Source organism: Melospiza melodia, chromosome 2 (genome assembly GCF_035770615.1).
Source record: "Melospiza melodia melodia isolate bMelMel2 chromosome 2, bMelMel2.pri, whole genome shotgun sequence".
Taxonomy (NCBI): Eukaryota; Metazoa; Chordata; class Aves; order Passeriformes; family Passerellidae; genus Melospiza; species Melospiza melodia.
Genome location: NC_086195.1, coordinates 6,235,477 through 6,249,645, shown reverse-complemented (window position 1 = coordinate 6,249,645; position 14,169 = coordinate 6,235,477). Strand labels below are relative to the sequence as shown.

The 14,169-nt window shown below is 43.0% G+C and overlaps 1 protein-coding gene across 1 annotated transcript in view; it reads right to left on the bottom strand.

Annotated features, from left to right (window-relative positions):
* Positions 1-13,301, bottom strand: part of PDXK (pyridoxal kinase) — a 47,483-nt gene extending 34,182 nt beyond the window's left edge. Inside the window, exon 1 of the mRNA XM_063181556.1 lies at positions 13,161-13,301. Within this exon, the coding sequence (XP_063037626.1) occupies positions 13,161-13,247 (87 nt within the window). The 5' untranslated portion in view covers positions 13,248-13,301. The remainder of the gene's footprint in view (positions 1-13,160) is intronic.
* Between the last annotated feature and the right edge of the window lie 868 nt (positions 13,302-14,169).

Sequence of the window (14,169 nt, the reverse complement as noted above, 5' to 3'; positions counted from 1 at the left end):
CCATGAAGCAGTAATGCAGCTCAAGTTAGAGGAAAAATCTGGAATGAGGAAAAGGCAGAGGGAAAAAAAAACAAAACAGCATAAGAAAAGCCAAAGTTTGTTTAAAACCACCCTGTGTAGACCTGCACACATGTTTCTTCCACAGCATTTATGTTCCTGATACATGGTCACAGTTTGCTATCTACCTTTCATGGAATGAAGGCAAGACCTTCACCCAAAATCTTCAGGTCCTTCAAAGTTCTTAATTTTAGAAAACATTAGCTCTACCATACCAGAACACACCCAAACCAATTTTCTCATACGAGTCCCCAAACAAAACAGTCTGAAAACCACAAATCTAGGAAAGTGTCAGTAGCTGAAGTTGTAAATCAAGCTCAGCCAGTCATTCATGCAAATTCTTCTATTGTGAACACAAGGCATCTTGGGTTTTTTATTACCTGAGCTACAAATGTGCCACAGGTTAAAATCTCACAACTCTAAAAGATGAGTTTATCTCTAAGGGAAACACAGTTTGACAGGAAAAGGGCACAGAAAAATGGTTAAAAGGTAAGAAGGAACAAGGTTCTGCTAATCAGGAGAAGAGAACTTTTGAGACTCCACTGCTGAAAGGAGGATTTGACTTTCATGCACCCAGTTGCCCCCAAAATATATGCAGCCTTGTATTATAACACCTAAATTCCTTAAATTATAACACTAAAATTCTTTAAATTATAACACTTAAATTCTTTGCATCTCAACTCCTCTACTTTGCAGCAGGATACTTTTTTGCAAGTAAAACTTTTATGGGAAAAAAAAATAACTTAGCAAAATTTTTGCAAAGTTAACTTTGCAAAACTTTGCAAACTTTTTACTTTGCAAGTAAAACTTTTATGGGGAAAAAAAAAACTTTGCAAAATTTTTACTTTGCAAGTAAAACTTTTATGGATTCTTCTTCTAATTAATATTCAAATGATGAAACATGCAAGCCAGGCATGTCCCACCCTTTGTGCCAACAAATGGTAACAGACTGATGAGTTAGACCACAGTAGGATAAATACTAAAAAAAGTATAAAAAAGAGGAAGTATAACACACATTATCAAATGAAGCAAAACCACCCAGCTCCCTCAGCCTGTCCTTGTAAGAGAGATGATCCAGCCTTCTAATCACCACACTGTGAAGTTGCCTCTAATTTTCAAAAATTAATGGCTGCATATGACAAGCCATGGAGCTCTACAGAAAGAAAAAAAAATGTCCTCAGCTTCAAAGCCAAACCTTCCAAGCATTGGGAAGTAGTTTGATTTTTTATCATTAAAAGCACACAGCAGCATTTAAAAAAACAAGGGAATATTTAAGGGCAAATCCCACATCTCAAATATATACAAATACACAAAACACAAATATTTGCCCCCACCCCAATTGTTTTATTAACAGCCTGTGAGGTTTATCCCAACTGTGGCATCAGTCAAAGGACAAATTTTTATAGCACAAAGATGTACATAAACCATGGGGGTTACCAAGACTTAACTAGACACAATTTATTAGGAATTTTCAAGAAATCTTGTGGTAAGGCTCCAAATTGCTGATTTTTAGCAGAGAATGTGTACAGTTCACAAACTGAATTAGCCAGTAATTTGTGTAAAAAAAAAAAAATACTGTATCACATAAACCAAATCCATTCTATTCCTTCCAACTTCTTTATATATATTAAACCCAATATTAATTGGAAGACATTAACAGAATGAACTTTATTACCACTGTTAAAATTGCCCTGTAATTGAGGTTTGGGGTGTTTTTTGCCAAAAAATGGCAATACTTTGCAATAGGAAAGCCTCTGTGTCAGGCCATGAATTGCTCTATGTATCCATTGTATCACAAGCTGTTTGCATTAATATCCTACAGTTTGGAACCTCATCCCACACAGCCATCACTGCAGCTCCAGTGAACATCATTGCTGCACTGTATTCCTCTGGAGATGGCATAGAAACGTGTTTTTAAAGGCTGAATTTCTGTAATCAAACTGATTTGGAGTGGGAGAAAAAGAAAAATTTCCCAGTTGCAGCTTGTGCCTCTCACTATGTGCCAGCTCTTTCCCTTAATTGCATCTCCTTCCATTTGCTGCTGAACCAAAAAAAAATACATTGTACTGGCTGCAGAAAAGTAAAAACACTAATTCAGTTTGAGAAATAGGAACTTGGGAAAAAGAAAAGGCATGTCCTGACAATTAGTGAACAGGAATAATTGCTGGCGTGGGCTGATAAACTGAACTGAAACTGCTATTGACTAACCCAATCTCTTTTTTCTCTGAGCTTTTAATAAGGCACACCAAGTATCTGAAGAGAATTCTGTACTTATAATATAGTGGTATTTTTGTGCAGTATTTGACAAGGCACTGCAAAGAAAAATCATTAGAATATTTGGGATATTGTATATAAAATACTCGAGCAAATAAACTGGGGACAGGGATGCTGGACATATTATTGGTGATTTATGAACAGACCAAATTCTGAGGTTAGAAATAGACAATTACAAAACAGACAGTAAAAATATACACCAGATGACCTTGAGAAAAATGCACCATAATGGAAGAAGGATATTAAGCTATTAGAGAGCATCCAAAGGAGGGCTATGAGGATGGTGAAGGGTCTGGAGGGGAAGCCTTGTGAGGGGCACCTGAAGGGAATGAGGTTGTTCAGCCTGGGGGTGACTGAAGGGAAACCTCAGTGAGGGGCAGGCACTGATCTCTGCTCTGTGGGGACAGTGACAGAACCCAAGGGAATGGCCTGAAATTGTGGTTTAGGTTGGATATAGGAAAAGGTTCTTCTCCCAGAGAGTGGTTGGGCACTGGAACAGGGCTTGTTTCTGCAGTGACACCCCTTTTTTACCTTTGATCAACTGCATACCCATTTTCAGGATTTATAAGCTGACTTCAGCACTGAGGACATTGTAAAGACTGGAGCAGAAAACAAATCCTCTCTTCTGCCAGAGCAGACTACAATTTTTGTCACAGTACTCTGGCAAAATTGGTGCTCACTGAGAATTTGCTGATGGGCTGATCTAGCTGTAATATCATGACCAACTGAACAGAAAAGACTAGAACAGCCTGAGACTGCAGTGAATCTGTTCTCAAATAATTTCTAGATTTTTCTGAAAAGGCTTGTAATGCAACTGCAATCTGAATGACAATTAGGCCAAATTCAAGATTATCCAGTAATGCCTTGAAGATGCGTTTCCAAAGAAGTCTTGGAGCCACAGGAACACTTCAGAGCAAATACCACAATGTCATTAATTTTTCTTTGCACCTGGACAGATTGATTAGCATGCATTACTAACTGTTCAATGCAAGATACTCAGATAAAATAAATCCCTTTATCAAAATTCCCCTCAGCCATTTTATTCAGCACTAAGAAATTCCTTGTTCTACATCATGACCATTTCCATAGGCTACTCAGACAAACAGCCTCTTGTGCCTGCAAGACACTCTCCTCAGCACTATCCCTGCATCACAGCAGCTCTAGTTTGGGATTGAGATGACTGCAGGGTCAAAAGATTTGTGGTAGAGCTGCTCTGTTGACCTTTCCATGGGCAGGAGGCCATTGCTGCCATGTGGAGTGGTATTAAGTGATAGATCTGCAAGACACCCATTTAGAAAGGTTAAGGCCAATGAAAGACAAGAAAACAACTTGTTTATGCTGCTGTTTTCCCCTTCATTCTTCCCACTAAAGGACAAACATAAAAATAGCAGAACAAGGTGGTGCTGGGGGGGGTCTCTGCCTGCCTTCCACCCAAGAAACCCATTCTTTACTGTCAAGCAATGACTTCAGATGCTGATTTCAGATGGAGAAGTAGATTCACTGCAGATTTCAGATTCATCATCTTCATGCTGCTTCCTACTACACTTGGATGTAATTTGACAAAAACACCATACTGTCACTGCAAACTCCTGCCAGCTGGAATCCTGCAGTGCTACACGAGGAGGTTTGCAAACACTGATAAGGAGAGGCAGACACAGACAGCAGCAATAGGTTCAACAGGCGTGGGAATTATCTCTTTTAGTTCTGTGAATGAAATGGTGGAGGAGGATCCCACAGCACATTCTTTTCCTCTGATTTTTCACTTTATTTTTAGTCCTGTTTTTCGTATTTTGGCTAGCCAGGTCTCTAACCACCAGTCCATTAGCAAGGTGTGGGCAAGCACACTTTGTACATCTGAGGCGGAGTCATCCTACAAGGGAGATTTGTTTTATCCAGCACATTCTTTATGTGGACTCCTCAGGTAGACTCTGAATGGATCCCACTCTCCTACCAAAGGTTTAGACATTAAATTGCATGGTAAGAGATACTTGAAGAAACAGAACAGGAAACAGCTTGCTGAAGGAGGTGCCACATTATCTGAAGATCAGGTCAAGGCCACAAACAGGAAGAATGAAGCTGGTAGAGAGTGGGTGTCTCACCACTTCCTTCAAAACAAGCAGAAGTCTTAGAGAAGAGCATTCTAGAAAATGTTTCCTTCAGCAGACAGCAGGTGCAGGGCCCGGGGCTTGCTCCTGCCCTGGCACCTCAGCTGTGCCAAAAGAGCTTTTCTGTGGGGCTGTGTTTAGGAACTGGCTCACAAAATAAACCCTCACTTTCTCCTTTTCCACTTTTGCCAAGTCATTTATAATCTGGGTGGCTTCTCAGAGCAGTTTACCACATGGCCTGACAAAATGACTTTCCTTGGAGCGCTGAAGTGGACACAAAATAGTGCAGGTGGAAGGAGCAGCTGGCAGCACTTCTCAGTCTGGCTCCTCTACTGAAACCAGCAGATTTCAGTACCCTAGAGGGCAGGTGACAATATAAAACTTCTCAAATTTAAACACTGCTTGCCATGGGTTTGTTTGGTTGTTGTATGAATAGGCAGAGGCACAATGCTACTTCCATTAACTACAGTGAGCTGGGTTTTTTTAAAAAAAACTTATGTTTTCATTTTTGTTAAATGCTCAGAGTTGTGTTGATGGTTTCTCACAGGTAGTGCGATACTCACCCATGTGAGATACACCCAGGGGCTGTATCCTGCCAGAAAAATGAGAGTAACCACAGTGAAGATGGATGGAAAAAGACTTTTCCTTCATTGTAACCTTGAGCAGTAGTACTCACCATCCAAAAAAAGTAATAAAATACACAGGTTTGTAAGGTACACAGATTGGTAAAATATTTTTTTTCTAAATTTAGGCGAGACTTTACTAAATACATGACCATAACCTCCAGTGTACAATTCTGCAAAATAGTACTAAATTTTGACATTTTTTTTCTGCTGTAACTCATTTTCTTTTTCTTTCCCCTCAGAGAAGATGGAGACAAAATTGCCATGTATGAAGAAAGGTGGTAAAATTTAGGAAAAAAAACACCTAAGCTACTTAGTGTTAAAAATAAGGGAAGTATGAAAGATAACACTCTTGGCTTTATTGGCTAGCAATCTGCTAAATGAAGTAAGAGAATAAATGTTGCTGTATTCTGATATTGTGGGACAGACCAACTTTGGATGTTTCCAATGAACACTGTTCTTGCAGACTGCCATGGATTCCTCCCTTCTATTTATAAATGTCATTGATAGCTGTGCCATCCCTGCTGGAGATTTCCACACAGATCCTCTTCTAAGAGCTAAAACGTGAGTGGACCCCACAGTAGAGAGAAGGGGAAGAGCTGTGGCCAGACTGGGAGAGTTCTGCAGGTCAGAAAAAGCATTTACTGCTGGTTTTGGGAGTGACTGCACCCACAGATCAGAAAACAACCCTCCAGTTTGTTTTGCCACAGGGGAGAGACTTTCCATTTTCCAGCGTGTGCTCCAGCACCTCCTCAATCCCACACATGCAGCTGGGAAGAGGTGATTTGCATTCCCAAGACAGCAAAATTAAATCACCATGCAAGGACTTCTACTCAGCCCAAACTACTCCATATGCTTAGAATTTACAAAGGATGACAGAGGGTGAAGAGAAGTTTGTTTTGTTTTTAAATGAAGCACAGAAGAGGTTTTGGTACCTCAGTTCTCTCTCCTGCTCTGTGGATAATTGCTCCAGATGCTAAGGGAATGGAGCTGGGAGGTGTCACGGATGAATTAACATGAACAAATACGAGTCCTGAACAAAGGCTTGAAAAATTTCAGGTAGTTCAGCACAGCAATAATTTTTAGCTGTGATAAGTCACCCCACTGTTGCCAAGCCACAAGATGATGAACCAGTCTGGCTTCTCCTGGGGCTCATATTATCCATCAGCACAGACCTTCCTGGCATCTTTCAAACATTAGGCTCATCATATATATATGTTTTTTCTTCTCTGTACATATTACTGTGCAGCTGAACACTCTAGTGCATACAGTAATTTCAGAAGAATGGACATTTTATGTCCCAAGACTAATGTCCAGCTCCTCACATTAACCTTGCCTCACCAGCTCCAGCCTGTTTTCCATCCAACACGAGCAACTGAAGTGGAACTTCCATTGCATCCATTCAGCCTAAAAAAGCTAAAAATACCTGCCTGGTATGTGCTCAGTCAGCCATGGATAATGCTGTATCCCTTATCTAAAATGACTAAATTTGCTTTTCAAGGAAAAGTGACCATCATTTTTTGGATATAAATAGAAAAAGTGAACAGTAAAAGACAACTATTTACTTAAAAGAGTATTTTAGAGAGCTGTCAGTAACTTTGTATGTCTCCTGTTTTTATCAAGTGTACCTTTTGTATATATATCCTGTTTTTATCAAGTGTACCTTTTGCATATATTTCCTGTTTTAACAAGTGTTACCTTTTGCAAATTTATATTATTATTCATCTTATTATTTCAAACTATACTTTTGTTTTTAACACATTTCCATACATTTTAACATGAAATTAACTTTAACTTGAAACTTTTTTTCTTTCCCCAGAAACCTGATCACTCTCCCTCTGTTATCTGTCCCTGTTTGTTTATGCACAAAAAAATATTCTCTCATCTGGCGATTTAATTTGGAGCAGAAATAAGACATCAAATACTCAAAAAATTTAAAAAACCCAAACCTCTAAGACCTAAAGACAGAAAATAAGGCCGTTCCTAATATAAAAATGCCTTCAGCAAGTAGCTACTGAGTCTCTGAGTACATTATACTCCCCGCACAAACAGTGCAAATCCACCTCTAGGCAAGGTTTTCCAGTCTTTTAATAAGATTTGCAATTTCTTGACAGCTCAATTTTTTTTCCCAAAGACAGTGGGTGAATCAGGGTAAAGAATTTTTGCTTCCTCTCAAGTCAAATATTTGTATGTACTTGTAGGCACCAAATGGGATCCTCCTTCATCTTCTCCCTTTGCTGTGTTGAGACAGATGAAAAGATTACATTTCTGTCAGAAACTGTTTGTTAGCTACACATCACAACACACACTCCAGTGTAACTATTGTGTCAAACACCAGCATATGCATCTGCATGGCTCAAACTTCCACAATTTACTATGAAAAAAGCCAGCAAATTATCAGAATCATCAATCACTGTAGATATTTACCACCATCTTTTTGAAAAATTTAAAATGTAACTGGCCAACTGGCCCCATACACACACTGCATATTAACTTGAAGCATATCTTAAAATGCTGTTTGCAGCTTTACAGCTGGGTTATACAATCAGCCTGTGTGGACATCCCTCAGCGTGTCTGTATTTTCATGGCTGTATTTTCATGACAAAGGCTTATTTAACAAGCTGCCACCACTCAGTGGCTTGCAGGAACAGTCAGAAGCCCCACAGCCACACAGAGCTGACCCTGGATGAGGATGGTTCAGCCAGTCCCACTCTCTGCTCATCAGAGGCTCTGCCCAGCCCTTCAGAGTCCACAGCACATCTGCAGCCACAGCTGCACTTCTTTTGGGCAGGTTGAAATTACTCTAATTTTTCAAGCTGATTATTTTGCATTAGTAGCTGAAAAGATTCCATTTGGAGTTCAAAGAGAAAATTGAGGTCTCTTTGTTTAGAGCTGTGCACAAACATAAACTCCTATTGTTAGGTAAAAGTGAGACCCCAGCAGCCTCAATTTTGTCTATGTCAAAGCAATGTTAGGAGCTGAAAGTGACACAGACACCCCTTCTTGTTGGCTTTTGTTGTTATCTTTTGAGTAATAATCTACTTTCTTATCTATTGTATTTGCAGGGGGCCCCATAGCAGGAAGGAATGATGAATCTGACTCCATGTTCTCAGAAGGCTAATTTATTAATTTATTATACTATATTGAAGAATACTATACTAAACTATACTAAACAATACAAAAAGGATACTTACAGAAGGCTAAAAAGATAATAATGAAAACTCATGACTCTCCTCAGAGTCCTGACACAGCTTTACCCTGATTGGCCAATAAGTCAAAATAATTCACAGAAACCCAATGAAACAATCACCTGTGGGTAAAAAATGCCCAACCACATTCCAAAGCAGCAAAACACAGGAGAAGCAAATCAGATAATTATTGTTTTCCTTTTTCTCTGAGGCTTCTCAGCTTCCCAGGAGAAAAATCCCGGGTGAAGGGATTTTTCAGAAAATATGAATGTGACACTTTATCCCTTGCCAGTCCTGTCCCACTCACCTTCCCTCCCAGTTTACCATGCAGGTGGAAAGTCCATCTCCTACAATCTTCTGACAGGTTCAAAGTTCTCTCAAGTGCATCTGAGCTGGGTTCATCTTTCATCTGGAAAAGCACTTCTGGAAAGGTCTGGCAAAGTCTTTCCCCAGAAATCCACACTGCCAGGTTGGGGAAGCCACCTTCTCTGGACTTTTTGGATTACAAGTCTTTGTCAGGGCCTCACCTTGTGCAAGGTATTCACCTGAATTTTGCAGCTACTTGTGCTGGCATCCACGTAAGAAGCAAATGCTCTTTACATAGTTTTGAACAAGCCTTCCCAGAGAGGTTGTCAATTTTTTTATGTCTTGGGTTGATTTATTTTTAATTCATTCACCCCTTATCTACCTTTATTAAAAGAACAAAGTCAGGCAGAAAAGAAGCATGCTTCCACAAGCTTCATTTGAAGTATGGTTCTAGAGCAATAATTGTTGTTTTAGATATGCAATTTAGGACAATCTTTGGGTATTACAAAGACCAGATTCATTCTTTCATCTTTGTATTTATTTTTTGTTTAAGGTTTGGGTTTTTCAGCCTTTGATCTGTAACAAAGATAAGGGCTACCCAGGAAGAACATTTCTTATTGTTACTCTGTAAAGACACTTGATTGATTCATCCTTCTTCTGACTCATACTATTAACACAATAGCAGGGCTTGAAAAAGAAAGAGAGTCATTTTAAATAAGAGAGGCACTTATCTTTCTACACAATCCTTAAGTCATTTGACTATACTTTTTAACAAAATAAAGAAAAAAAGTCTTTAACTTTTTTGCCATGTAGATAGTTAGCAAAGATTACTGATACTGGTTTTGGTCTCAGCACATGCTGGACAAGATAGTTCAAGACTATCCATAAATATCAAAGAAATTACCACCTGTGCTGACCAAAGTTGTTTTCCCATCTTTTCTACAATTAAGAAGGAGCTAAAAATGTAGACTTACTTACAGAGGAGAATTACTGAGAACTGGTCTGAGAACCATCAGTCCTTTTTAATACCTGGACAACTATCTCCATTTAGCAGGAGGAAAAAAGTTAAAAGGGAAATAAAATAATTGAATAGATTTCAAAAGGCTATTTAATCTTGTATTGTAGAAACTGTTTATGTTTCTACAGTTTAGGACAGACAATTTCATTCTCCAGATACAAACAATTAATGGGGCTTGTTTCAACTTTTAGCTCTCTCTTCAAGGTAAGCAGATAGAAAAGGAAGCCAGGAATTAAATACTCAAAACAGAGGCACGATTTTCTCAAATTCTATGAGTGTTAGGCAGACAAAACAAACAAACAAAACCACCTCAAACCATCACTCCTACTGAGACATAAGCAGACATCAACATTTTCTGGGGTATGAACTATTCCAGTGGCAACCAAATGTCCAGTGCCCAGGTAAAACTGGCTGGGATTTTCTCATGCCCCTTCCTTATACTTTCAAAATTCTTTCTTGGAAGCTCATGGAGGCCCCAAGAACTGAGCACACAGACTGACACACTGATTCCCAAAAGCTGGTTTTATGATGGGTGCAGTATATGAATCCTAAATTCCTCTGCCAACCAAAGTTTTCCTGTTGGTCAGGATGAGAAATCACCTTGTCCTTCTGGATCCCCTGTGGTTTGAGGAGGACTGTAACTCTCCACTTGTAGTTCTGCTCCCCTTACTTATTGCCACATTCTGCCTACCTAAAAGGTGGGGCAGGAAGGGCAAGATAAAATTATATTAAAAATTAACAGCTAAGAGGTTGTCTCTAAGGAAAACAAAACCACATACGATAAAAGTGAAGCTGAATGCCGTGGTGATAATAAGAAAAACTATGACAAATCTTGGTAAACATTGGAAACATTTAGAAACTTTTTTTGTGTTTTGAAATAACTTATCTGACTCCCAGTGGCAACTCCCCAAGTTAATGTACACTCTACTGCTCTTACTGTCTTAAATGCTGGACAGCCCTGAACCATCTTGAACCTATTCTGAGCTTTTAGTATCACTTCCTGATACTGAAAGCTCAGAATACACAGCTATGGAACAACTTAAGACTATTCTAACAAGAATTCAGAACTGCTTTCAGAACATTTAAAAGAGATAGTAAGATCATGCAAGTAGAAACTATTTAAACTCTTGACAAGGCAGAATTCAAAGCTGAGGGCAGTTCCCTCTCTGGCAAATCCAGGTGCACATTTCCTCTATGACCTATTAGTTAATCTAGACTGTCTAATTACTTAAATTTATTTTAACCTGAAATGATGTAAAAAGTTCTAATTTTTCTCACTTAGCTCTATTATTCCCATTATTATAACTGCTCTAATATATGGTCTAACTCTGTTTTGCTGTGTTTGCCTTATAGAAAGCATTTACAACACACTCCACAGAGCAAGTCCTACCTACATTTTAAATACTTAAGCTTTTACTCTAGTGGCAGCCTGAAACAATGCAACCAACTGATTGAAAAAAGACCTTAAAAATTCTCTTCTGTGCAGATCGCTATTGATAGTAATGTCACAGATTTCCACCAAAGATCAGGTCATGCAAACATGAGCGATGTTTTTTGGATAAGTCTGCAAAGAGCAGGTGAAACCATGCCAGGTTTTCTATTTGGATGCTGCTGTCCAAATGTGGATTCCTGAACTGTTGTGTCAGGATTTCAACCTCACAAGCACACAGGCACACATATCTACATACACCCTGCCTTGCTAACTCAATACAGATGAGCTCCAAAGGGAGCCTCACTTAACTGGTTCAGAAAACTAAAGTAAAAAAAAGAGAATAGGAAATAAAAGCATGCCAGACTTGCACCCATCCTCAAGAACAGATACAGGTTATTTTCATGGCTATATAAAAACAATATAAGAGAAAGACTCAGGTTTGTGATTCTCTTCATAAAGAAAAGCAAAGTTATACTTTGGGGCACCGTGCCCCATCTGATGTTCTAGCAAAACCAGGCTTTAGGTAACTTTCCAACGAGCACAACTTCACTAAGGGCTGCCTACATAGGATTTGCAAGTGCAGCCAGCAGTGGCAGGAGTTTGGCTGTTCCCCAAGTAAATTTCTTTTCCTCCCACTCCAGAAACTTCTTGTTACACTATTCACTGAGAAATACTACAGAGTGCGAGTGCAACAGCCTCCTGAACAAAACCCAGCTACACCAACAACAGGGGTTTTTTAACTCCAGCAGTATTTTATGCCATCATAGCCAAGGAACTAAAAACACTCTCCAGGAACCCATTTGCCAAGTTACACAGCTCACTTGCCACAGAAAGGTTAAGCTACAGAAAAGTAAAGAAAACCTTTGACAGAGAATTAGAATTGAGAGAGAGAACAGCTTAAGAGACTGGAGGTTTCTGGAATAAGTACTGCTGCGTTCTCTTCTGCTACACAGAAATTGAAGGGAGAAGCACAATTTCGAGATCATTTTGCTAGGAAAGGAAGGACAGGTGACCTGCAGTTCATGATCACATTTTTGGCCTGGAGCTCTACATACTCGTATTTTTCCACAATACTCGGATTACACACGTACATCACCCTTCACCATACATTAATTTTTAAGAGACTTGGTTACATTATAACTGGATGGTGCTTTAGGGATGTGCCAGTGGCTTGTTGCAGACCTGATCTCACTTGCATCATTTATCAGAGTACATCATCTCTCCTGTCTAGTCAAATGAGCTACACCATTTGTAAGCACACACCAAGATAACCAATGTCACACACAGCGTGCACTGGTAATGAGGCTCTTAGAGAGCTCCACACCGACATTCCTGTTTAAAGACACAAAGATCTCCCGATGGGCAGGCCCAAATCCGCCCTGTAGGACACAGACCCTCCACAGGAGCCAACAGTGCGATGTGCAAAGGTCCGCCCGATGTTTTCCCAGCACCGGCGAGATCCAAGCAAACAACTCCGAAGGCAGCACATGACAGGGACGAAGGCCAAGATCCAATTACACCTCCAGCCCCGGGCCGTGTCAGGCAGCTCCTCTGGCCCTGCCTGCCACACGCATTAAGTGGCCCCTACACCCCACTACACCCTCCCCAGACCATCCGGGCTGGGGGATCTTCCAGTCTCTGTCCCTGAGGGCCGGCGGGGTTTAGCTGGGTGCCAGCACAAGGACACCGCTGCCCCGGGTCCCCGGCACGGGACACGGCGATCACCCTGCCCTAAGAGCAGCAGCCCCGGCTGGCTGCCCCTGCTGGCGGCAGCGCAGCCGCCCTCAGCCCGCAGGCAGCGAGCAAACCCATGGGCAGCACCCCCGGCTCGCCTCCCCGGGCACAGCCCGCCGTGCCACAGCCCCCGGAGGAGCTGCGTTAACGGGAGCGGCGCGGAGCCGGCGGGAGGCGCAGCCGCAGCGGCCGCGGGGTGCGCGGAGCCCCGGGACGGGCACTGCCGCCGGCAGCGGAGCGGGCGGGGAGGGCGCCCGTGCGGGCATCTCCCCGCCGTGCCCTTCCCTTACCCCGGCTTGGCAGGAGCCGCTTGGGCACCGGAGCTCGCCGGGCAGCGCTGCCGTCACACCGCCCGCCCGCAGGGAACAGCGGCGGAGGGAGAGGAGGAGGGAGAGGAGGAGGAGCAGGTCCGCGCCCGCTCACCTGCAGGGGGAAGGTGGCTGCCTTGTTGCCCACGTAGCCGCGGACGACGTGGCTCTGGATGGAAAGCACCCGGCACTCCGGCTCCATGGCTGCGCCGCGCGCGCCTGCCCGCGCCGGGCCGAGCTGGCGGCGCCGGGAGCAGGAGCGGGGGGCGGAGCGCGGACGGCGTGACGCGCTCGCCCTGCCCGCCTGTCACACACCCCCCGCCGCACGGAGGCGGGCGCCGGCCGGCTCCCAATGGCCGCCTGCTGGCGCGCCCGCTGCCCGGGGCTGTGGAGGGGACACGGCTCCCTGCACACCCACCGGCGTCACGCGGTCACGCTCCCCGCGGCCGCCCCGCCCGGCTGAGCCAACGGCACCGAGCGCCGGGCCCGGCCCGATCCGCCCCGGGCTCGGACACGGCGGGAGCGGCGAGCGCCGCGCCCCGGCACTGCGGGCGGCGCGGGATGGGGCAGGCTGGAAGGGACCGCGCTGGGTCACCAGGTCCGGCCTCCTGCTCAGGCAGGGCCAGCCCGGAGCACTGGCACAGGGTTGTTACCGTATGGCTCTGGAGTATGTCCAGTGAACATGATAGCCTTCCATACTTTGTCTGCCCAGTCACTCACAGTGAAGTTCTTCCTCATGCTCAGGTGGAACTTCTGACCATTAGTTTCTGCCCGTCGCCTCCTGTCCCCTTGCTGGGCACCACCAAGCAGAGCCTGGTCCATGCTTCGACAGCCCCCATTTAGATATTTATATCCATTAATGAAGTCCCTCTCAGTGGTTTCTTCTCAAACCTGAGCAGGCCTCGGCCTTTCCTCATAAGAGAGAAGCTCCAGTCCCCCACTCGTCCTCATTGCCCTCTACTGGAACTGCTCCAGGAGCTCCTGTCCTGAGGAGCCCAGAACTGGACACATTAAAGGACCATTTTCTACCTGAAAAGAGACTGTAGTCAGGTGGGGGCCAGTCTCCTCCCCAGGCCTACAGTGAGAGGACTAGAAGAAGTGGCCTTAAGCTGAGGCAGAGATGA